The sequence below is a fragment of the Pseudophryne corroboree genome, chromosome 6 (genome assembly GCF_028390025.1).
Source record: "Pseudophryne corroboree isolate aPseCor3 chromosome 6, aPseCor3.hap2, whole genome shotgun sequence".
NCBI classification, from domain to species: Eukaryota; Metazoa; Chordata; class Amphibia; order Anura; family Myobatrachidae; genus Pseudophryne; species Pseudophryne corroboree.
In genome coordinates, this window is record NC_086449.1 from 509,669,998 (window position 1) to 509,695,324 (window position 25,327).

General features: G+C 46.0%; 1 protein-coding gene across 3 annotated transcripts in view; it reads left to right on the forward strand.

Moving 5' to 3' along the window:
* The window catches only part of CAPS2 (calcyphosine 2), a 274,614-nt gene that overhangs the window by 129,659 nt on the left and 119,628 nt on the right, over positions 1-25,327 (forward strand). For all 3 annotated transcript variants that reach the window (XM_063927438.1, XM_063927440.1, XM_063927439.1), the window contains exons 9-10: positions 6,021-6,088; positions 16,015-16,128. In XM_063927438.1, the coding sequence (XP_063783508.1) occupies positions 6,021-6,088; positions 16,015-16,128 (182 nt within the window). The remainder of the gene's footprint in view (positions 1-6,020; positions 6,089-16,014; positions 16,129-25,327) is intronic.

Genomic DNA, 25,327 nt, shown 5'->3' on the forward strand with positions numbered 1-25,327 from the left:
TACTCTCAGGCGATTGCTGTAGACGCATTAGTGACACCGTGGGTGTTCCAGTCGGTTTATGTGTTTCCTCCTCTTCCTCTCATAACAAAGGTGCTGAGAATCATAGGAAAAGGAGGAGTGAGAACAATGCTCATTGTTCCGGATTGGCCAAGAAGGACTTGGTATCCAGATCTGCAAGAAATGCTCACAGAGGACCCATGGCCTCTGCCTCTCAGACAGGACTTGTTGCAGCAGGGGCCCTGTCTGTTCCAAGACTTACCACAGCTGCGTTTGTTGGCATGGCGGTTGAACGCCGGGTCCTGGCAGAAAAAGGCATTCCGGATGAGGTTATTCCTACGCTGATAAAGGCTAGGAAGGAGGTGACGGCTAAACATTATCACCGTATATGGCGAAAAATATAAAAATAAATGTTGCTTGGTGTGAGGCCAGGAATGCCCCTACGGAGGAATTCCAGCTGGGCCGTTTCCTTCACTTCCTACAGTCGGGAGTGACATTGGGCCTGAAATTGGGTTCCATTAGGGTCCAGATTTCGGCCCTATCCATTTTCTTTCAAAAAGAACTGACTTCTCTTCCTGAAGTCCAGACATTGTATAGGGAGTGCTGCATATTCAGCCCCCTTTTGTGCCACCAGTGGCACCTTGGAATCTTAACGTGGTGTTGAGTTTCCTGAAATCTCACTGGTTTGAGCCACTTAAGACCATGGAGTTAAAATATCTCACGTGGAAAGTGGTCATGCTATGGGCCTTAGCTTCGGCTAGGCATGTGTCAAAATTGGCGGCTTTGTCATGTAAAAGCCCCTATCTGGTTTTCCATATGGACAGGGCAGGATTACGGACTCGTCCGCAATTTTTGCCGAAGGTGGTGTCATCTTTTCATTTGAACCAACCTATTGTGGTGCCTGCGGCTACTCGTGACTTGGAGGATTCCAAGTTACTAGATGTAGTCAGGGCTTTGAAGATTTACGTTGCCAGAACGGCTGGAGTCAGGAAAACTGACTCGCTGTTTATCCTGTATGCATCCAACAAGCTGGGTGCTCCTGCTTCAAAGCAAACTATTGCTCGCTGGATCTGTAACACGATTCAGCAGGCTCAGTCTGCGGCTGGATTGCCGCCTCCAAAATCAGTAAAAGCCCATTCCACAAGGAAGGTGGGCTCTTCTTGGGCGGCTGCCCGAGGGGTCTCGGCATTACAGCTTTGCCGAGCAGCTACTTGGTCGGGTTCAAACACTTTTGCAAAATTCTATAAGTTTGATACCCTGGCTGAGGAGGACCTTGTGTTTGCTCAATCGGTGCTGCAGAGTCATCCGCACTCTCCCGCCCGTTTGGGAGCTTTGGTATAATCCCCATGGTCCTTACGGAGTCCCCAGCATCCACTAGGACGTTAGGAAAAATAAGATTTTACTTACCGGTAAATCTATTTCTCGTAGTCCGTAGTGGATGCTGGGCGCCCATCCCAAGTGCGGACTTCTTCTGCAATACTTGTATATAGTTATTGCTTAAATAAGGGTTATGTTATGGTTGCATCAGGTTTGTCTGATGCTCTGTTGTTGTTCATACTGTTAACTGGGTAAGTTTATCACGAGTTATACGGTGTGATTGGTGTGGCTGGTATGAGTCTTACCCTGGATTCCAAAATCCTTTCCTTGTACTGTCAGCTCTTCCGGGCACAGTTTCCTTAACTGAGGTCTGGAGGAGGGGCATAGAGGGAGGAGCCAGTGCACGCCAGTAGTCCTAATTCTTTCTTAAAGTGCCCTGTCTCCTGCGGAGCCCGTCTATTCCCCATGGTCCTTACGGAGTCCCCAGCATCCACTACGGACTACGAGAAATAGATTTACCGGTAAGTAAAATCTTATTTTAATTCAGATGATAATCCTAATATTCCTAAATTATATTGTATTTGATCAGTTACTTATATGGCAGCAGGTGCATTTTTCTCATTCATTTTTGTTGCCAATTAATTTTAATGTGCTACTGTACATTTAGAAAGTGCATTCAAATGAATAGGGTATTATAATAAATGTTGTAGATGGAGTAGCACAGTATTGCACAAGTAATTCATTTCTCCTCACATAAATAGTAATTTAATATATGTGTGATCAAAGCAGGAAGTTCCCGAAACTCTCCTTTATAGTTGGCTGTAATTTAGCTGATGGGCTGATCCTGCACATTTGATTCTTTTCATACTACAGCACAGCATGCTGCCTAATAAAAAAATTAAAATTAAAATCCTTCGCATTTATTTCAATAACCAATTCATTTCAATGGGGTTTCTATAAGCTCTATGGTGCAGTTTGTGTTACTGATGCATTTTAAAGCGAACGCATTTAGCATATATTGTCTCTAGGTATATCATATGTGAACTGCATTTAAGGTACGTGCAAGAATAGCAATGGGTTTCTTGCGCACTAACCTGGGTGTTAATGCATAAATTGAAAGTGAGTATAAACCATACAGAAACTGAGTTGCACAAATGCTGTTTATTAATAACACTAGTGGAGTTCAGTATGCTCTCACTGTGTCTTACTGTGGGCTACTGTGCATGCACGGTCCCGCTGACTGCACATGCACAGCGGCCACTTCCGGGGAGGGTTACGGGGGAACCCTTTACCCAGTGATATAGGTACCATAGGTGGTTGCAACTTAATTTGGACTCACCGGCTGGGATGGGGACACTAGGCGATGTCGCTCATGGAGCACATTGTCTAGTGCAGAGGTCCTCAAACTCGGTCCTCGGGGGCCCACACAGTGCATGTTTTGCAGGTCTCCTCACAGAATCGCAAGTGAAATAATTTGCTCCACCTGTGGACCTTTTAAAATGTGTCAGTGAGTAATTAATACACCTGTGCACCTGCTGGGTTACCTGCAAAACACGCACTGTGTGGGCCCCCGAGGACCGAGTTTGAGGACCTCTGGTCTAGTGTGTACCCACCTTTAATCAGTGTATCAATCCATTGAGTTATTTTGGGTGATCAGCATTGCTGATTGTGATAAAATTTAATAAATGTTAAAGTTCCATGATAAAAATTTGATTTTTATTTTCTTAAATCTGCATTTTTTTTAACCTTATTTAAGAATATTCAATGTATAAATGTAAAAAGCTTTTATAAATGAACAGATCTCTGGTCACCTGCCTAACAGCTGGGAATACATACAACTATATTACTATATTAATGAGAACAATCTACTACATTGCCCTCTTGATGTCTGTAAAGAAGGGAATCCTACAGTATGTAGCATACTTACTTACTGACTGTTTGCTGCTCTCCGACGAGAGATCCTGGAGACAGCTGTGTATCGGTAATGGGTGCAGGTGTGCCGTGCACATGGTTTCCTGACTCAAAAGTGGTGCGCACTGCATACATTGTACCAATTAACTATACTTACCTTTCCACCACAGAAATTACAGGGAAAATGGCACAGCCAATCCCTCCCATCTCACTGGGTTGTTTGAGAGAATAACTTGTATGCCTTTCACACTGCCATAAATATCCTGGGTTATCCCACATGAATGCACCGCAACCTGGGATATTGTGCAGTGTGAAAGCATCCTGTTGAAATTATCCGGGTTGAGCGACCTGGTGTTTCAACCCGGGTTTTGAGGCATGGTTGAACATAGGTTCAACCGAGCTTGCGGTGCAGTGTGAATGGGTATCCCGGTTAAATGGGACCTGTTCACACCATAGGAAGAACTGGTGCTTGGAGATGATCTCATCTCCAAGTACCGGCTCAGGACGTGTTGGTGGTGACATCACCAACCCTGCTATAAGCAGGGTCGGGCCACCAGTCTAAAAAGGAGTCTCAGCCGGGTCGCAGCTGGGAAGGACCCATGTACAAAATCCCAGGTGCAACCCAGCAATGCAGTGTGAAAGGAGTATAACTTTCCCAGGAGCCACTGGAACGCCATAATTTGGTAGTCTCATGGACATTCCGAGAGAGTAGGTAACCTTGCTATTCACAATGAGGCTGTTGCTTTATGCTGTTTGGGGTCGAGTGTTCTGTCAGCAGGGCCAGATTAACAATGGGGCGGATGGAACTCCAGCTCCAGGCCTCCACATAAAAATAGGCCCATCATCATGGCAGCATGATGATCACTAGCCACCAGCTAGCCGCATGGTCGACCATAAATCAAAACTATTCAGATTGCATTTATATTTTTCTCACAAAATTATGCAATTTTTTCATATTTTTACATATTTATTATTTATTTATTAACAGTTTCTTATATAGCGCAGCAAATTCCATTGCGCTTTACAACCGGACACAATTAGAAGACAAAACTGGGTAAAAACAAACAGTCATAGAGGGAGGAGGGCCCTGCTCGCAAGCTTACAATCTATGGGGAAATAGGCATTGATACATAAGGACAGGTGCTATCTATTGCATAGTTGTTCACCAGATTGTAAAGGTTCTTTGGCCCTCATTCCGAGTTGTTCGCTCGCAAGCTGCTTTTAGCAGCATTGCACACGCTAAGCCGACGCCTAGTGGGAGTGAATCTTCGCTTAGCAAAATTGCGAACGAAAGATTCTCAAAATTGCGAATGGAAATTTCTTAGCAGTTTCTGAATAGCTCGGGACTTACTCTGCCACTGCGATCAGTTCAGTCAGTTTCGTTCCTGGTTTGACGTCACAAACACACCCAGCGTTCGCTCAGACACTCCTCCGTTTCTCCAGCCACTCCCGCGTTTTTCCCAGAAACGGTAGCGTTTTTTCACACACTCCAATAAAACGGCCAGTTTCCGCACAGAAACACCCACTTCCTGTCAATCACACTACGATCACCAGAACGAAGAAAAAACCTCGTAATGCCGTGAGTAAAATACCAAACTTCTTAGCAAATTTACTTGGCGCAGTCGCAGTGCGAACATTGCGCATGCGCAATTAGCGGAAAATCGCTGCAATGCGAAGAAAATTACAGAGCGAACAACTCGGAATGACCACCTTTGTGGGCTGCATTATATCACATCACAGCAGTGATGAACCAGGTTCAGGGGAAAGGAGAGTGAAGAAAGAAAATATGCGGGGGATGTGTGGACTGTACTGTGAGGATATAATTCGATAGAAGAGATATGAAGGTAATGTGGGCAGTTCTGAAATTTGATAAGCTTGTCTGAAGAGGTGAGTTTTCAGGGAACACCTGAAGGTTTGAAGATTAGAGGAGAGTCTTATTGTACGTGGTAGGGCATTCCACAGAGTTGGTGCAGCCCGAAGAAAGTCCTGTAATTGTGCATGGGAGCAAGTAATGAGTGTAATGAGAATATTTAGGGAGACATTGGCGGTAATAGTGTATGGGTGTACACACCCACATGGCTCTGGCCACACCCACACAGCATTAATAACTCCTCCCCCATTTCTCACAATAGGCCCTTGAATATTTTCAGCTCCGGGCCCATGTGGCCCTTAATCCAGCCCTGTCTGTCAGAGAGTTTTAAGATATCAGTTAAGATTAGGCTTCCTGACTATGACTGACACTTAGGTAGACTTGCTTCGCAGGAATGCTGAACGGATTATAAATAAAAGCTCAACAGAAAACACCAGGTAAAAGGTTGTCCTTTGCTTTTCTTGAACTACTTTAGTGATAAGTAATCTTTGCCCATATTGACTTAGAGCTTGCCTGAACCTTAAGCATCATAAGGTTTTGTTTATTGCTGGAAGGTGTAATAGCAGACAGTACAGCTTAGTTGTGCTTAGTGTACATGATTTTTTTGTGCATTGGATGCAGTGTGCTGTAAACGTTCTAGTGCTGAAGGGATTTACTGTTTTTCTTTTTTCTTTTTTTTTATACTGCATGATTTTGAGTTTAATTGGAGATGTTGCTGCTATGCTGATGCTTTAGGATATGCCGGGATTTTTAGCTCAGAATGACTGCCTGGCAGGATCATCAGAAGCAAAATGCTTTCTTTGAAATAGCAGGATGAAAGCTCCTTGTCACTTGTAAATCAACACCATGCTGTGGTGCGACTCAGTTTGATAATCGTATTTCCTGCTAATATTTTCTCTTTTTATTCACATGGCTACTATTGTAGGAGGACCTGGCTGCAGAGAGAAGAAAGCAAGCTGTTGTAGAACAAGTTATGATTGACCATCTCTCTAGGTAGGTTGTAATATAAGTTGTTGTGGGCCTATAACATAGGGGGGTTTTCCAAGTTGATCGCAGCAGGAATTCTGTTAGCAATTGGGCAAAACCAAGTGCACTGCAGGGGAGGCAGATATAACATGTGCAGAGATAGATAGATTTGGGTGTGGTGTGTTCAATCTGCAATCTAATTTGCAGTGTAAAAATAAAGCAGCCAGTATTTACCCTGCACAGAAATAAAATAACCCTCCCAAATCTAACTCTCTCTGCAAATGTTATATCTGCCCCCCCCCCCCTCCCCTGCAGTGCACATGGGGGGTAATTCCAAGTTGCACATGTCATATCTGCCTCCCCTGCAGTGCACATGGTTTTGCCCAATTGCTAAAAAAATCCTGCTGCGATCAACTTGGAATTACCCCCGTGGTTTTGCCCAACTGCTTAAAAATTTCCTGCTGCGATCAACTTGGAATTACCCCCATAGTCTGGCAGAATTGTATTACCCTGAAATACATACCTTTAAAGGAAACCATGTGAGCTTTTATTTGTATATTTAGAAATGTATTTATTTTTATCTATTGGTGATCCATTATACAAAATTAGCTGTTTATTATTTTGTGTTTCTCATACGTCCTAGAGGATGCTGGGGACGCTTCAAGAACCATGGGGTATAGACGGGATCCGCAGGAGACTTTGGGGTCAATTCAATTTGATGACTAGTTGCCAGTTCCACTAGTTTACTTAAGTTTTGTCGACAATTGGAATTCCCACTAATTCAATTCTCGCCAATGTGACTGTTTAGTCGGCGATGTATATACAATTCCTGACAATTTGTTCTCCCTATAGGTTATAATGGTCAGACCAATTCAATGAACTCGCGGGTGTGGAGAGAGTTCGAATTCCTGACAATTTTAGACTTAAACTCTCCCTTTTTTTCTCTCATCCCCCAAGGGGTGAGAGTTTACAAATTTTTGTTTTGAATTTAATACTAAGCTATTAGAAATGCTGTAAATAGGTCTAATTTTTCAATCCAACACAAGTGTATTCCCACTGGCTAGTTTAGCAAGTGGTTTTTCCCTCTCCCTTCTTAGTTGTTTCAACTAACATATCTTGCTGCAATAGAGGATTTCATCTGAAGGAGGAAGGACAGCATGAACCTGACTGGAGTTTGAAGAGGACGCCGATCAAATCTTATCGTATAGTACATGATTACACAACTAGGACAGCGATGTGTTTTGTGCCGCAGCGCAAACAACATTGCAGCGGGGCAGTTATGTCAGAGAATGCTGGTTCTCCCTACAAAAAAAGGTTTAAGTTGCGAGAACCGGCATTCTCTGATTTACGGAGCGCTAAATTGATGAGCTGCGGGAGCCCCCTACTGGCACTATTCAATCCGTGCTGAAACTGAATTTACCCCTTCGAAAAACAATTTTACTTAATTTAATATTATTTTCAGAATTTTTAAATAAAAAACGTTTGGACTGGCGGTGCCGTGAAAAAATTCTGATACTCAGGTGGTGATACAAAAAAGTTTGGAAAACCACTGCACTACACTACTAAATAAAATAAAAAAAACACTTTACTACTGCTGCTACTCTACACCGCTCACCCTGCACACACTACAATACTGCTGCTAATCTCTACTCCCGTCCCCACCTACAGTACACTACAGCCCCATATACACAGGGAGATTTCCTCAGAGATGTGTGCTGAGTGAGGAGGAGGTGGTCACTCATGTCACCCAGCGGTGAAATGAGTGATGTGCTAGATTGAGCCTGCATGCAGGCTCAATCTAGCACCAGCGATAGTAAAGCGCGGGGCCGCGCATCGCTATCGCTGTGGGGGTACACACGGAGAGATCTGTGCTTAACTTCTAAGCAATCTAGTCAGATTGCTTAGAATTTAAGCACTGATCTCTCTGTGTGTACCCCCCTTACCTCCCACCCAATACACTACTTCACTCCCTTCCCTGCATAATCCGTCACTACCCTGCACTGCACCCTCCTCCCCGCACACACTATCTTGCACCCCCATCCCCACAAACACTATACTACAGCCACTACCCTGCACCCCACTCCCCACACCTAGTACACTAGGCCGGACAATCGGTTGATCGGCAGTTCATGCTACCATATTAGTAACCTACTCTTAGTGCACAGAGACCCCTGAGTATTTACTATATGAGAACATAAGACATTTGCGCAGGGGCAATTCCCAAAGTGAAAAGGGTAAACACATGTGCATGGACAAATGTACTGCAGGTCAGTGTATTTGTAACTTTGGAAGTAATTTGGAGTTGGGTACATACCCATTTGCATAGTGAAATATCCACATTTGACCTGTGCATGCCTACCTCTCAACCAACACTCGTGTGTGGAATGGCTGACCGGTGGTCAGCATACCGGCAGCGGAATCCTGGCCGGGGGCGAGTGCAGCAAGCCCCTTGCGGGCTCTCTGCACTTGCCGCGATGAGGGCTCGGTGGTGCCCTGCAGTCGCCACGGCTTCTATTCCCACTCTATGGGTGTCGTGGACACCCACGAATGGGAATAGTCCCTGTTGGTCGGCATGCCAACTGTCTGGATAGTGAGGGGGCGGGATGTAGGGGGAGGTCATGTGATTGTCCGTCTCCTGACCGCCGGTCACATGAATACATCCCCCCAACACTCCCTTCCCCACTCACAGTACACTACCTCTCACCCTGCATACTCCTCCCCGCAGACACTACTGCAGCTACCCTGCACCCTTTCAATGCACACACTACACTACTTCTCACGGTACACACCCTCCCCTGCATACTACCGCCAAACAAGTGGATACCTTTAAATACCTGGGTTCAACTATCAACGGTCAACAGATAGCCGCTACAAGTGACATCACGAGATGCATAGGTTGTGCCACAGCTGCCTTTGCATCTCTGAAAAAAGGCCTTTGGGACAAAAAGGACATTACCATTGCCACAAAAATTAGGGTATTCAACATATCAGTTAGAACAAATTTACTTTATAGTTCAGAATAATGGCAATACTTAAAAACGACCTAACAAAGCTGGAATGTTTCCAAATGAGGTGCTTACGAAATATACTTCAAGAAAAACGAATGGACTGGAGAAAGTAAAACATTTGAAAACTATGCAAAGACCAACCCACAGTTGAATCCTATATTAAAAGACAGCATTTAAAGGGGTTTGGACATGTCTGCAGAATGGAGCCTAAAAGAATACCATACCAGTGCCTAAATACTGTAACACATTCCGGAGGAATGGAAGATAGTAAGTGATACGCTAAAGAAAACACAGCTAAAGTCGATTGCCCAAGATCTTCAACCATTACACTTCCATATTGATGATGCCAAGCAAGCTGGCCTAAACCAATCACAGTTACGTGTGATTATTAGAGATTCCCTGCCTTTGGCTGTCACAGTGCCAGCAAGCTTAGCCTACTGGTGCCAATGACAATTAAGTCACATTATAAAGCGATGATTGATGTTTTTCCACACTTCCACAGAACAATATACTGCTTCCCACCGCTGCTACCATTCCTTTCATGTCAGTACCAAAATGGTTGTGGCTTCTAGTCCAAAGTCTTGCCTTAACACTGCATTGATGCGAGTAAAAGGAGGGAAAATAAGTCTACTCCCTGTCCCTTCTCCCGACTTGCATATTTAAGTCAGACTAATTACAATGGGTCTAATTCTGAGTTTGTTCGCAGCAGCAATTTTGTTAGCAGTTGGGCAAAACCATGTGCACTGCAGGGGGGCAGATATAACGTGCAGAGAGAGTTAGATTTGGGTGGGGTGTATTCAAACTGAAATCTAAATTGCAGTGTAAAAATAAAGCAGCCAGTATTTACCCTGCACAGAAACAATATAACCCACCCAAATCTAACTCTCTCTGCACGTTATATCTGCCCCCCCTGCAGTGCACATGGTTATGCCCAATAAGCGCTGGGTTGTGAGCTGGCAAACTCCCTCTGTGTTTCTCTGACAGGCTTTACTGTGGGTCTGTCCCCTATATGCCCAGTGTGTCTGTGGGTGTCGGTACACGTGTGTCGGCATGTCTGAGGCTGAGTGCTCTTCTCAGGAGGAGGCTGGGTTAGGGACAGAAACGGCTGTGGGAGTGACCATGTCGGCACCGCCGACTCCTGATTGGGTAAATGTTTTGAGTGCTTTGAATGCAAATGTGGCTCTATTAAATAAGAGATTGTATAAATCTGAGTCTCAGAACCAGGCATGGGAAAAATCCGTGGAGGATGTTTTGTCACAGGTCCAGACCCCCTCGGGGTCGCAAAAGCGTTCATTTACCCAGATAGCAGATACAGATACCGACACGGACTCTGACTCCAGTGTCGACTATAGTGATGCCAGATTAAATCCTAAACTGGCTAAGAGCATTCAATACATGATTGTGGTGATAAAAGACGTGTTACATATCACGGAGGATTCTGCTGTTCCTGATACTAGGGTCTGTATGTTTAAGGGAAAGAAACCTGAGGTAACGTTTCCTCCCTCTCATGAACTGAACTCGCTTTTTGAAAAGGTTTGGGAAAATCCTGACAAGAAGTTCCAGATTCCCAAGAGAATTCTGGTGGCATATCCGTTCCCCTCTGGGGCGTGGGTGAGTAGCGCTATTGAAAAGTGGGCAGATAACTTGTCATCTGAGTTAGATACCCTGGATAGGGATAGCATTCTTTTGACACTGGATTATATCAAGGACGCTGCAGCCTACCTAAAGGAAGCTGCGAGAGACATTGGCCTTTTGGGATCAAGGGCCAATGCCATGGCAGTCTCAGCTAGAAGAGCATTCTGGATTCATCAATGGAATGCTGATGCTGACTCTAAGAAGGCTATGGAGTCTCTGCCATATAAAGGTGGTGTCTTGTTTGGTGACGGCCTCGCTGACCTGGTATCTTCGGCTACCGCGGGTAAGTCATCATTTTTACCTTATGTTCCTGCACAACAAAAGAAAACGCACCACTATCAGATTTAGTCCTTTCGGCCCAATAAATACAAAAAAGGACGAGGGTCTTCCTTCCTTACTTCTAGAGGAAGGGGAAAGGGAAAAAGGTCACCGGCTGTGGCAGGTTCCCAAGAGCAGAAGTCCTCTCCGGCTTCTGCCAAATCCACCGCATGACGCTGGGACTCCTCTGCGGGAGTCCGCACCGGTGGGGGCACGTCTCCAACTCTTCAGTCAGTTCTGGGTTCGTTCAGCCCTAGACCCATGGGTGTTAGAAATAGTGTCCCAAGGGTACAAACTGGAGTTTCAAGACGTTCCCCCTCGGCGATTTTTCAAATCACCCTTACCAGCTTATCTTCCGGACAGGGAGGTGATATGCACCGCAATACAAAAGCTGTGTCACAATCAAGTCATTGTCAAGGTGCCCCCGTCACAACAGGGAGAAGGTTTTTATTCGAGCCTCTTCGTGGTCCCGAAGCCGGACGGCTCGGTCAGACCAATTCTGAACAGAAATTGAGGGATTTTAGATCTGAGAAAATTCAATTTCAAGATGGAATCTCTCCGAGCAGTGATCTCCAGTCTGGAGGAAGGGGATTTTATGGTGTCGGTCGACATAAAGGATGCCTACTTACATGTCCCCATATATCCTCCGCATCAGGCTTACCTGAGGTTTGCGATTCAGGATTGTCATTACCAATTTCAGACGTTGCCGTTTGGTCTATCCATGGCTCCGAGGGTTTTCACCAAAGTTATGGCGGAAATGATGGTTCTCCTGCGCAAGCAAGGAGTCACAATTATCCCGTACTTGGACGATCTCCTGATAAAGGCGAGATCCAGGGACCGATTACTGCAGAGCATTACGATTTCCCTGACAGTTCTGCAACAATTCAGTGTCTGGTCAAACAAATTCTGAAGCCAGCGAGAGTGTCAATCCATCAATGCACTCGGTTGCTGGGGAAGATGGTGGCAGCCTATGAGGCCATTCAGTTTGGCAGGTTCCATGCCAGAGTGTTTCAGTGGGATCTGTTGGACAAGTGGTCCAGGTCCCATCTGCACATGCACCGACAGATAATCCTGTCTTCCAAGACCAAAATCTCACTCCTGTGGTGGCTGCACAGCTCTCACCTCCTAGAGGGACGCAGGTTCGGGATCCAGGACTGGATCCTGGTGACTACGGATGCGAGTCTCCGAGGCTGGGGTGCAGTCACACAGGGGAAAAATTTCCAGTGCAAATGGTCAAGTCAGGAAGCTTGTCTACACATAAACATTCTGGAATTAAGGGCCATTAACAACGGCCTTCTACAACCATAACATCTTCTTCGCGATCTGCCCGTCTTGATTCAGTCGGACAACATAACAGCAGTGGTGTACATAAACCGCCAGGGCGGAACAAAGAGCAGAGCGGCAATGGCAGAGGCCACAAAAGTTTTCCGCTGGGCGGAAAGACATGTAAGCGCTCTGTCAGCGGTCTTCATTCCAGGTGTGGACAACTGGGAAGCAGACTTCCTCAGCAGACACGATCTCCATCCAGGACAGTGGGGTCTTCATCAAGAGGTCTTTGCAGAAGTGACAAGTCGTTGGGGAATTCCTCAAATAGACATGATGGCGTCTCGCATCAACAAGAAACTTCCGAGATATTGTTCCAGGTCAAGGGACCCTCAAGCAATAGTGGTGGACGCCCTAGTGACACCGTGGGTGTTTCAGTCGCTATATGTGTTCCCTCCGATTCCACTCATTCCAAAAGTGATAAAGATCATAAGAAGAACAAGGGTTCATGCAATCCTCATTGTTCCAGACTGGCCAAGGAAGGCCTGGTATCCAGATCTTCAGGAATTACCCATAGGAGATCCCTGGCCTCTTCCTCTACGAGAGGATCTGTTACAGCAGGGGCCGTGCGTGTACCAAGACTTACCGCGGCTTCGTTTGACGGCTTGGAGGTTGAACGCCGGATCCTAGCCCAAAAGGATATTCCCAGTGAAGTCATTCCCAAACTTCTTCAGGCTAGAAAAGAAGTAACGGCGAAACATTATCACCGTATTTGGATAAAATATGTGTCTTGGTGTGAATCCAAGAAGGCTCCTATGGAAGAATTTCAGCTGGGCCCTTTTTTCCATTTTCTGCAAGCAGGTGTGGATGCAGGCCTAAAGTTAGGCTCAATTAAAGTACAAATTTCGGCCTTGTCAATTTTCTTTCAAAAAGAATTGGCCTCTCATCCGGAAGTTCAGACTTTCGTGAAAGGCGTGCTGCACATCCAACCTCCCTTAGTGCCCCCCGTGGCACCGTGGGATCTTAACGTGGTGTTGCAGTTCCTGCAATCTCATTGGTTTGACCCTTTCATAAGGTAGAGTTGAAATTCGTCACTTGGAAAGTGATCATGCTGTTGGCCTTGGCCTCTGCAAGGCGGGTGTCTGAATTGGCGGTTTTGTCTCACAAGAGCCCCTTTTTGATCTTCCATGAAGATAGAGCGGAGTTGAGAACTCGTCAGCAATTTCTGCCAAAAGTGGTGTCATTGTTTCACATGAACCAACCTATTGTGGTGCCAGTGGCTACTGACGCCTTAGCAGAATCGAAGTCTCTAGATGTGGTCAGAGCTTTGAAAATGTATGTGGCCAGAACGGCTCAGATTAGGAAAACGGAGGCTCTGTTTGTCCTGTATGATCCCAACAAGATTGGGGCTCCTGCTTCCAAGCAGACTATTGCACGCTGGATCTGTAATACGGTTCATCAAGCTCATTCTATGGCTGGATTGCCGTTACCGAAATCGGTGAAGGCCCATTCTACCAGAAAGGTGGGCTCATCCTGGGCGGCTGCCCGGGGGGGGGTCTCTGTATTACAGCTTTGCCGAGCAGCTACTTGGTCGGATTCAAACACTTTTGCAGTTTTACAAGTTTGATACCCTGGCTAAGGAAGACCTCTTGTTTGGTCAATCGGTGCTGCAGAGTCATCCACACTCTCCCGCCCGTTCTAGAGCTTTGGTATAAACCCCATGGTTCTTGAAGCGTCCCCAGCATCCTCTAGGACATATGAGAAAATAGGATTTTAATACCTACCGGTAAATCCTTTTCTCTTAGTCCGTAGAGGATGCTGGGCGGCCGTCCCAGTGCGGACTCTATCTGCAGTTATTAGTTATGTTTACACACAGGTTGTGTTTCTGTATAGTCAGCCTGTTGCTGACATGGTTCATGCCGTTGACTTGCGTTGTGTTAAATGCCATGTTGTACGGCGTGCCTGAGGTGTGAGATGGTATGTATCTCACCTTAGTTTAACAATAAATCCTTTTCCTCTAAATGTCCGTCTCCCTGGGCACAGTTCCTATAACTGGAGTCTGGAGGATGGGCATAGAGGGAGGAGCCAGTTCACACCCCTTAAAAGTCTTAAAGTGCCCATGTCTCCTTCGGATCCCGTCTATACCCCATGGTTCTTGAAGCGTCCCCAGCATCCTCTACGGACCAAGAGAAAAGGATTTACCGGTAGATATTAAAATCCTATTTTTATATCCTGTGTCTGCTTTAAGGTGGGTACACAGTTAGCGATACATTAAATGACGTCGCTCATTTTGACCCTTCCTGAGTGATGTTGTTTACTTTATCGCTAAGTGTTTATGACGCTGCCACCGAGCGAGGCGACGTTCGTTAACTACCCTCGCTGTCGGCAGTGCATGCAGCTCATTTTGGACTGTCGTCCAAAAAGGGCATACACTGCCCGGCCACAGCGTGACGTCACTGAGCGATATTATTTGCATATCGCTCAGTGTGTATGCACTGCCGCCGATCGCCCCAGCCTGGAAGGGTAAACACTAGGCGACGTCGCCCATAGAGCGCATCGCCTAGTGTGTACTCACCTTAAGATTGTAAGGTATAGTCATCCCTGTTTTCTTTTACAGTATATTGCTGTATTGTTACTCATAATTTTATTTTTGTATCTGTTTTCCTGACTATACAGTACTGCAGGCTATGTTTGTGTAATACCGTCTACAGAGAAGTTAGTAATAATTCATGTTTTACCTACTATTCTTTATAGATTCTTAAAATGTTAACACACATCTTTCCTGGCTCCATAGAATATGCACATGACTGTTACGTAGCTATTGGATTAGATTTACAATGCAATACAGTTACTAATAAATAATGACATGGTTGCACAGTAAATGGCCTAAGATAGTGGTTTCCAAACTTTCTTGCCTCATGGTGCGGTTAGATCTTCTTGCCATTTGGCTTCCCAAGGCGAATAGGAAGATTCACTTAGCAGCGACATGGGTCACCTGGCAGGAATGGGATGTTATACTTTTGCATTATGCGTATCTTACAGCCTAAAGCATGGATGGGGAACCTTTGGCGCTCCAGCTGTTGTTAAACTACACCTACCAGCATGCCTTGCTACAGTTTTGCTATTTGGCCATGCTAAAACTGTTGCAGGGCATGCTGGGATGTGTAGTTCAACAACAGCTGGAGGGCCGAAGGTTCCCCATCCTTGGTCTAAAGGCAAGGCGATGTTGTAATATAGGTGGAGGCAAGCACTAGAAGAAGTCATTTTCACCCAAGAAATCCTCTTGTTTTGAAGTGATTTATGTAATTTTAGACCTTCCTCTACCAGTTCACTTTACGTCTTTTATCACCCCCATGGAACACTGGAATTTGGTATTAGTTGTGGTGTTAGGAGGGCCTTTAAGATTAATGTGAGGGTATTGTTTTTATTAACTAATACATGCCTACTTCTTACAAACTAGCAGTACTACATTACCCTTTTTGTCATCCAATACACAACAAGAGTAAATAGTTAACCGTCCTTCCAGAAACCATATTATAAAGATTAATGAGCTTATGACATTAGCAAGCAATTATACCAGAAAGTGGCAAACATCCTTTTTTGTAAAGCTTGTTTGTTCAGTTATTAAGTTGATCATATTTTATGCCTGTTTTTTTAATTACTATAAGGTCAATGTTTGCATTTTGATTTTTCTTGCCTAAAGTACACATTGTGCTGTTTTTTTTCTAGGGCCGTTATTAGTGATCCAGAACAAAATATAGCCACATCCATTATGAATAATTCACAGCGAGACCCAACATCTGCCCCTCTCCGCTTCAAGAAGAGAACCTTACATGAGACCAAGTAATTTTACATTGCATTTTATTTGTAACTTACCAGCAAACTACACCATTCAGTGTTTATTAAGGATATCATTGATTTCCCTTTATGTATTAAATGATTGTTTGCTGTAATACAGGAGAAAATAGCCACACTATTCACTTAACATTTATTTACTATAAGGTACAATTTTTGTAAAACGCAAAGTTTTATATTTCAAGTTTCATTATGCACATTTCATGAAAGTATTTATATGCCATTCACTGTTATTTATTTGTGCTGCCTTTGGATAGGACACAGATCACCTCTCTGATCACAGAGTGAAGAGCACATTTGTGTCATATCGAAAGGCAATGGAAGTAAGTAAGGGCAGTAAATACTAAATAAATAAATATATATATATATATATATATATATATTACAGTGATTCTCAAACTGTGTGCCGTGGCACCCTGGGGTGCCTTGGGACACTTGCAGGGGTGCCTTGGACTGGTGGACCAGGACCAATTCAAATTATTTGTGGTCAATGTAATAGGCAAAACCAGTGCTTGTGGTTGTCAGTTGTAAAATATGTGGACAAACAGAAGCAAATCTTGTCCCTCGTCACACAACTGAACCGAAGGATGACATATACACACAATTTACTTAATTTAATATTTCTTACTAAATTTCTCAATAAGAAACTTTTTATCTAGTGGTGCCGTGAAAAAATTATGATACTCTAGGGTGCCGCGATTCAAAAAAGTTTGAGAACCACTGATATATAAAATTCGATTTCTCTAGCATCCATAAGGGATATTCGGGGAAACTAGTACGATGGGGTCAGGGTCCAATGGAGCCAGTGCACTTTAAATTTCTTCAACTGGGTGTGCTGGCTCCTCCCCTCTATGCCCCCTCCCACAGGCAGTTTAGAAAAAAGTGCCTTCAGGAGATTATGCACATCTCTGCAGCTCCAGAGTTTTCTTCAATTTCATTTTAAACTTGTATTATTTTCGGTATGCTGTCTGGGCAAAAGCATACCTGTGCCGTGGGAGTTAGGGGGCGGTCACCGCCTTACGAGGTGCAGAGCCGCATCCCAGCTGCAGGACCACCGTCCTGAGGGGTTGTTGTTCAGCGGGGCACTGCGCCTTGGCTGTCACAATCACAGCACGCCGCACACCCCTAATGCCAGAAAGTGACATTGGTGGTGAGTACAAACCGGGGGCCCCACTAGGGGGGTCCCCCGGTTCAAAGTGCGGCTGACCACGGGCACGGCATACAGGACCCTCCTGGTGGGGTCCCGCTGAGATCTCCTGTGTAGAACCTGCACAAAATAACTTGCACATAATAATCCACTCTGGTAAACACAGCTACAGTACCTGCACTGCAAGTTAAACAGTTTTGCTTTTGATCCATTAGGAAATGTTCAAAGTATAGCTTGTATGGTATATTTATAGACTGAATCTTGTATGCGCACTATGTTTTTGTTTCTCTAACGTCCTAGTGGATGCTGGGAACTCCGAAAGGACCATGGGGAATAGCGGCTCCGCAGGAGACTGGGCACAACTAAAAGAAAGCTTTTAGACTACCTGGTGTGCACTGGCTCCTCCCACTATGACCCTCCTCCAAGCCTCAGTTAGATTTCTGTGCCCGACCGAGCTGGATGCACACTAGGGGCTCTCCTGAGCTCCTAGAAAGAAAGTTTATTTTAGGTTTTTTATTTTACAGTGAGACCTGCTGGCAACAGGCTCACTGCATCGAGGGACTAAGGGGAGAAGAAGCGAACTTACCTGCTTACAGCTAGCTTGGGCTTCTTTGGCTACTGGACACCATTAGCTCCAGAGGGATCGACCGCATGGAACTGGCCTTGGTGTTCGTTCCCGGAGCCGCGCCGCCGTGCCCCTTACAGAGCCAGAAGCAAGAAGAGGTCCGGAAAATCGGCGGCAGAAGACATCAGTCTTCACCAAGGTAGCGCACAGCACTGCAGCTGTGCGCCATTGCTCCTCATACACACTTCACACTCCGGTCACTGAGGGTGCAGGGCGCTGGGGGGGGCGCCCTGAGCAGCAATAAAAACACCTTGGCTGGCAAATATATCACAATATATAGCCCCAGAGGCTATATATGTGATAAATACCCCTGCCAGAATCCATAAAAAAGTGGGAGAAAAGTCAGCGAAAAAGGGGCGGAGCTATCTCCCTCAGCACACTGGCGCCATTTTCTCTTCACAGTGCAGCTGGAAGACAGCTCCCCAGGCTCTCCCCTGTAGTTTGCAGGCTCAAAGGGTTAAAAAGAGAGGGGGGGCACTAAATTTAGGCGCAATATTGTATATACAAGCAGCTATTGGGAAAAATTCACTCAATATAGTGTTAATCCCTAAATTATATAGCGCTCTGGTGTGTGCTGGCATACTCTCTCTCTGTCTCCCCAAAGGGCTGTGTGGGGTCCTGTCCTCAGTCAGAGCATTCCCTGTGTGTGTGTGCGGTGTGTCGGTACGGCTGTGTCGACACGTTTGATGTGGAGGCTTATGTGGTGGCAGAGCAGATGCCGATAAATGTGATGTCGCCCCCTGTGGGGCCGACACCAGAGTGGATGGATAGGTGGAAGGTATAAACCGACAGTGTCAACTCCTTACATAAAAGGCTGGATGACGTAACAGCTGTGGGACAGCCGGCTTCTCAGCCCGCGCCTGCCCAGGCGTCTCAAAGGCCATCAGGGGCTCAAAAACGCCCGCTCCCTCAGATGGCAGACACAGATGTCGACACGGAGTCTGACTCCAGTGTCGACGAGGTTGAGACATATACACAATCCACTAGGAACATCCGTTACATGATCCCGGCAATAAAAAATGTGTTACACATTTCTGACATTAACCCAAGTACCACTAAAAAGGGTTTTATGTTTGGGGAGAAAAAGCAGGCAGTGTTTGGTTCCCCCATCAAATGAGTGCATGAAGTGTGAAAAAGCGTGGGTTCCCCCGATAAGAAACTGGTAATTTCTAAAAAGTTACTGATGGCGTACCCTTTCCCGCCAGAGGATAAGTTACGCTGGGAGATATCCCCTAGGGTGGATAAGGCGCTCACACGTTTGTCAAAAAATGGCACTGCCGTCTTAGGATACAGCCACTTTGAAGGTACCTGCTGATAAAAAGCAGGAGGCTATCCTGAAGTCTGTATTTACACACTCAGGTACTAGACTGAGACCTGCAGATAGTGCTGCTGCAGCGTGGTCTGTGACCCTGTCAAACAGGGATACTATTTTGCGAACATAAGAGCATATTAAAGACGTCGTCTTATATATGAGGGATGCACAGAGGGATATTTTGCCGGCTGGCATCCAGAATTAATGCAATGTCCATTCTGTCAGGAGGGTATTAGAGACCCGACACTGGACAGGTGATGCTGACTTTAAAAGGCACATAGAGCCTTATAAGGGTGAGGAATTGTTTGGGGATGGTCTCTGGGACCTCGTATCCACAGCAACAGCTGGGAAGAAATTTTTTTACCTCAGGTTTCCTCACAGCCTAAGAAAGCACTGTATTATCAGGTACAGTCCTTTCGGCTTCAGAAAAGCAAGCGGGTCAAAGGCGCTTCCTTTCTGCACAGAGACGAGGGAAGAGGGAAAAAGCTGCGCCAGTCAGCCAGTTCCCAGAATCAAAATTCTTCCCCCGCTTCCCCTGAGTCCACCGCATGACGCGGGGGCTCCACAGGCGTAGCCAGGTACGGTGGGGGGCCGCCTCAAAAATTTCAGCGATCAGTGGGCTCGCTCACAGGTGGATCCCTGGATCCTTCGAGTAGTATCTCAGGGGTACAAGCTGGAATTCGAGGCGTCTTCCCCCCCCCGCCGTTTCCTCAAATCTGCCTTGCCGACAACTCCCTCAGGCAGGGAGGCTGTGCTAGAGGCAATTCACAAGCTGTATTCCCAGCAGGTGATAGTCAAGGTGCCCCTACTTCAACAAGGACGGGGTTACTATTCCACACTGTTTGTGGTACCGAAACCGGACGGTTCGGTGAGACCCATTTTAAATTTGAAATCCTTGAACACATACATAAAAAAATTCAAGTTCAAGATGGAATCGCTCAGGGCGGTTATTGCAAGCCTGGAGGAGGGGGATTACATGGTATCCCTGGACATCAAGGATGCTTACTTACATGTCCCCATTTACCATCCTCACCAGGAGTACCTCAGATTTGTGGTACAGGATTGCCATTACCAATTCCAAACACTGCCGTTTGGACTGTCCACGGCACCGAGGGTCTTTACCAAGGTAATGGCAGAAATTATGATACTCCTTCGAAAAAAGGGAGTTTTTATTATCCCGTACTTGGACGATCTCCTTATAAAGGCGAGGTCCAAGGAACAGTTGTTGGTCGGAGAAGCACTTTCTCGGGAAGTGCTACAACAGCACGGATGGATTCTATACATTCCAAAGTCACAGCTGGTTCCTACCACACGCCTACTGTTCCTGGGGATGGTTCTGGACACAGAACAGAAAAAAGTGTTTCTCCCGCAGGAGAAAGCCAAGGAGCTGTCATCTCCAGTCAGAGACCTCCTGAAACCAAAACAGGTATCGGTGCATCACTGCACGCGAGTCCTGGGAAAAATGGTAGCTTCTTACGAAGCAAAATTCCATTCGGCAGGTTCCATGCAAGAACCTTTCAGTGGGACCTCTTGGACAAGTGGTCGGGATCGCATCTTCAGATGCATCGGCTGATAACCCTGTCTCCAAGGACCAGGGTATCTCTACTGTGGTGGCTGCAGAGTGCTCATCTTCAAGAGGGCCGCAGATTCGGCATACAGGACTGGGTCCTGGTAACCACGGATGCCAGCCTTCGAGGCTGGGGGGCAGTCACACAGGGAAGAAATTTCCATGGACTTTGGTCAAGTCAGGAGTCGTCCCTACACATAAATATTCTGGAACTGAGGGCCATTTACAATGCCCTAAGTCTGGCAAGGCCTCTGCTTCAAAACCAGCCGGTACTGATCCAATCAGACAACATCACGGCAGTCGCCCATGTAAACCGACAGGGCGGCACAAGAAGCAGGATGGCGATGGCAGAAGCCACAAGGATTCTCCGAGGGGCGGAAAATCACGTCTTAGCACTGTCAGCAGTGTTCATTCCGGGAGTGGACAACTGGGAAGCAGACTTCCTCAGCAGACACGACCTACACCCGGGAGAGAGGGGACTTCATCCAGAAGTCTTCCAACTGTTGGTAAACCGTTGGGAAAGGCCACAGGTGGACATGATGGCGTCCCGCCTAAACAAAAAACTAGATATTGCGCCAGGTCAAGAGACCCTCAGGCAATAGCTGTGGACACTCTAGTGACACCGTGGGTGTACCAGTCGGTTTATGTATTCCCTCCTCTGCCTCTCATACCAAAGGTACTGAGAATAATAAGAAAACGAGGAGTAAGAACGATACTCGTGGTTCCGGATGGGCCAAGAAGAGCTTGGTACCCAGAACTTCAAGAAATGATATCAGAGGACCCATGGCCTCTACCGCTCAGACAGGATCTGCTACAGCAGGGGCCCTGTCTGTTCCAAGACTTACCGCGGCTGCGTTTGACGGCATGGCGGTTGAATTCCGGATCCTAAAGGAAAAGGGCATTCCGGAGGAAGTCATTCCTACGCTGATAAAAGCCAGGAAAGAAGTAACTGCAAACCATTATCACCGTATTTGGCGAAAATATGTTGCGTGGTGTGAGGCCAGGAAGGCCCCAACAGAGGAATTTCAGCTGGGTCGTTTTCTGCACTTCCTACAGTCAGGAGTGACTATGGGCCTAAACTTGGGTTCCATTAAGGTCCAGATTTCGGCTCTGTCGATTTTCTTCCAGAAAGAACTGGCTTCACTACCTGGAGTTCAGACATTGTAAAGGGAGTGCTACATATTCAGCCCCCTTTTGTGCCTCCTGTGGCACCTTGGGATCTCAACGTGGTGTTGAGTTTCCTAAAGTCACATTGGTTTGAGCCACTTAAAACCGTGGAATTGAAATATCTCACATGGAAAGTGGTCATGTTATTGGCCTTGGCTTCGGCCAGGCGTGTGTCAGAATTGGCGGCTTTGTCATGTAAAAGCCCTTATCTGATTTTCCATATGGATAGGGCAGAATTGAGGACTCGTCCCCAGTTTCTCCCTAAGGTGGTATCAGATTTTCACTTGAACCAACCTATTGTAGTGTCTGCGGCTACTAGGGACTTGGAAGATTCCAAGTTACTGGACGTAGTCAGGGCCTTAAAAATTTATATTTCCAGGACGGCTGGAGTCAGGAAAACTGGCTCGCTTTTTATCCTGTAGGCACCCAACAAAATAGGTGCTCCTGCTTCTAAGCAGACTATTGCTCGCTGAATTTGTAGCACAATTCAGCTGGAGCATTCTGCGGCTGGATTGCCGCATCCTAAATCAGTAAAAGCCCATTCCACGAGGAAAGTGGGCTCATCTTGGGCGGCTGCCCGAGGGGTCTCGGCTTTACAACTTTGCCGAGCTGCAACTTGGTCAGGGGCAAACACGTTTGCTAAATTCTACAAATTTGATACCCTGGCTGAGGAGGACCTTGAGTTCTCTCATTCTGTGCTGCAGAGTCATCCGCACTCTCCCGCCCATTTGGGAGCTTTGGTATAATCCCCATGGTCCTTTCGGAGTTCCCAGCATCCACTAGGACGTTAGAGAAAGTAAGATTTTACTCACCGGTAAATCTATTTCTCGTAGTCCGTAGTGGATGCTGGGCGCCCATCCCAAGTGCGGATTGTCTGCAATACTTGTATATAGTTATTGTTAACTAAAGGGTTATTGTTATGAGCCATCTGTTGAGAGGCTCAGTTATGTTTCATACTGTTAACTGGATATGGTATCACGAGTTATACGGTGTGATTGGTGTGGCTGGTATGAGTCTTACCCGGGATTCAAAATCCTTCCTTATTGTGTCAGCTCTTCCGGGCACAGTATCCTAACTGAGGCTTGGAGGAGGGTCATAGTGGGAGGAGCCAGTGCACACCAGGTAGTCTAAAAGCTTTCTTTTAGTTGTGCCCAGTCTCCTGCGGAGCCGCTATTCCCCATGGTCCTTTCGGAGTGCCCAGCATCCACTACGGACTACGAGAAATAGATTTACCGGTGAGTAAAATCTTATTTTTTCTTTTTATATTTTTTCACTTTCTCTTTTGTTCTTTTGTATTAGCAATGTTTCCTGATGCTTCTTACCTATACTTGTTGCTACTTCTATGGCTTTCTCTTCTGCACCATTCTTCAAATATATAAACAGGTAGTTTTTCTCTTATATTTTTCGCTGTTATTTTTTATTTTATTTTTTTATTTATTATTTTCTCTTTGCTAGATATCTATTTCTATATACACTTACAGGAATCCACCGCACTCGCCATTCCCAGGAATGGGGTGCACACATGCACTCTCCACCCCTAGGTTGGGGTGCAATGGACTGTGACCACCTGCTATTCCTATATACAGATATGTCCTCATACATAAAGCCTCAGTGCGCCACATAGCGGGAGATGAGCGAGCTGACAGGTCCCGTGCAACTCTGCTATCGTCCGGCGTCTTTATTGTACTGAAAATGCATCTGTGCGACTGAGTCTGTTATAAAGCACAAGGGAACTTGACATGGCAAAAAATTGCGGCTGCTGCATCGTAGCACTTTGTATGCAGACTCAGAGACTGCAAGAATTGCATATCAAATTAATCAGCACAGTCTCTTGGTGTGTCCTAGTTACATCATGTAGCAACTAGGACGCATTTTTGGCAAAAAAAAATAAGATGCCTGAAGCTTGCAGGACATATCTGTATTACTATTGCACATTTAACTACATTTTAAAGTTTGCTGAGCACAGTTAAAGATAACCTCTTAAGTTCTGGCAGCACATTTTATTTACAGTTTCCATAGAACTTTATTCAAGTAACCGTTTTCTCTACTGTGGGCTCATATTGCTTGGAGAGCACTTATGATTAGCCTGATTTGGCTTCCATGACCGGCTGTTTTGCACATTATGCTCTCTCCTGCTTATGAGGGGAGGGGGCCCGTGTCCAAAATCCATGGGCTTTCCCACCTCATGCAGTCGCATATGCAGCGTGGTCTTTGGCACCTTGCTAGTTTCTATAGTGCATTGCGCATATCACTGGGAAAATGGTTCCTGTGCCATTTTCTTAGAGATTCCTATTGAGTTGGAGGCAGCCACCGCAGTAGGTGAGTTTAATGAACAGTGTGGCCCTCTGGGTCTTGGGGGGCCCACACTCCACCAAATTTAGATATGCCGTTGCTCCTGCGCTGCTCCTTCATACAGGTTCTCCTCTGCTGATGAGGCAGGAGATCAGTAATGTATAAATAATCCACGTGAGAGAGAACACAGTACATGTGTAGCCACCTAATGCGCAGAACCATGTTCCCCAGTATCGGACCGTTTCATACAGACAAATGCTATTTTTTATGCCATTTGCCTTGGAGATACTACAGGATGCAGCAGGGCAACACCTCCCAACCACCTGTAAATTAATATCTATGAAAGCAAGTCTCTGTACATCAGCCTTTGGGGGATGCAAAAGAGCCATATCTGGTAATGTAGCCTACTCTATGTAGGCCCATCTCCAGGGACATACTATACTTACTTATAGCTGCTATACAAACTTCAGCTGCATGGCCGAAATTCAGCTCTCTATTTGAACTTTTAACTTAAAATGTGTTGGGGGGGGGGGGGGGGGGGGAGGGGCTGGGCAGCATGAACCTACTCAAAACTGACTAACAAGGGGACATAAGATGCTGAGGCACAGTCCTACCCCTGCCAGTATAACAAATAGTATTGAAAAGTCTGAGGGGGAACGCGCCATTACGGGGGCGGGGCTTCCTCCTCAGTCAGCCAGCACACTGCTCAGCGCCATTTTTTCTCCTAGCAAGCTGCAGAGATTGGTGCTGTATGGTGAATTTGTCATTATAAAAGCGCTACAGGTCTGTGGGCATTTTGTGTTACACAGGGATTATATCACTAGCGCTGAGTTGTGAACTGGCAAAATCCTTTCTGTGTCCTTCTGACAGATTTTACTGTGGGTCTGTCCCCTATAAGTCCCGGAGTGTCTGTGGTGTGGTTGTGCACGTGTGTGGCATGTCTGAGGCAGGGAGCTCTTCCCCTGAGGGAGCCATTTTAGGGACACAGAGTTGTAATGTGGTGGCGCTGCCGGCACAACATGAGCCTGAATGGGTGAAAGAATTACGTGATAGTGTGAATCATATCAGTAAGAGATT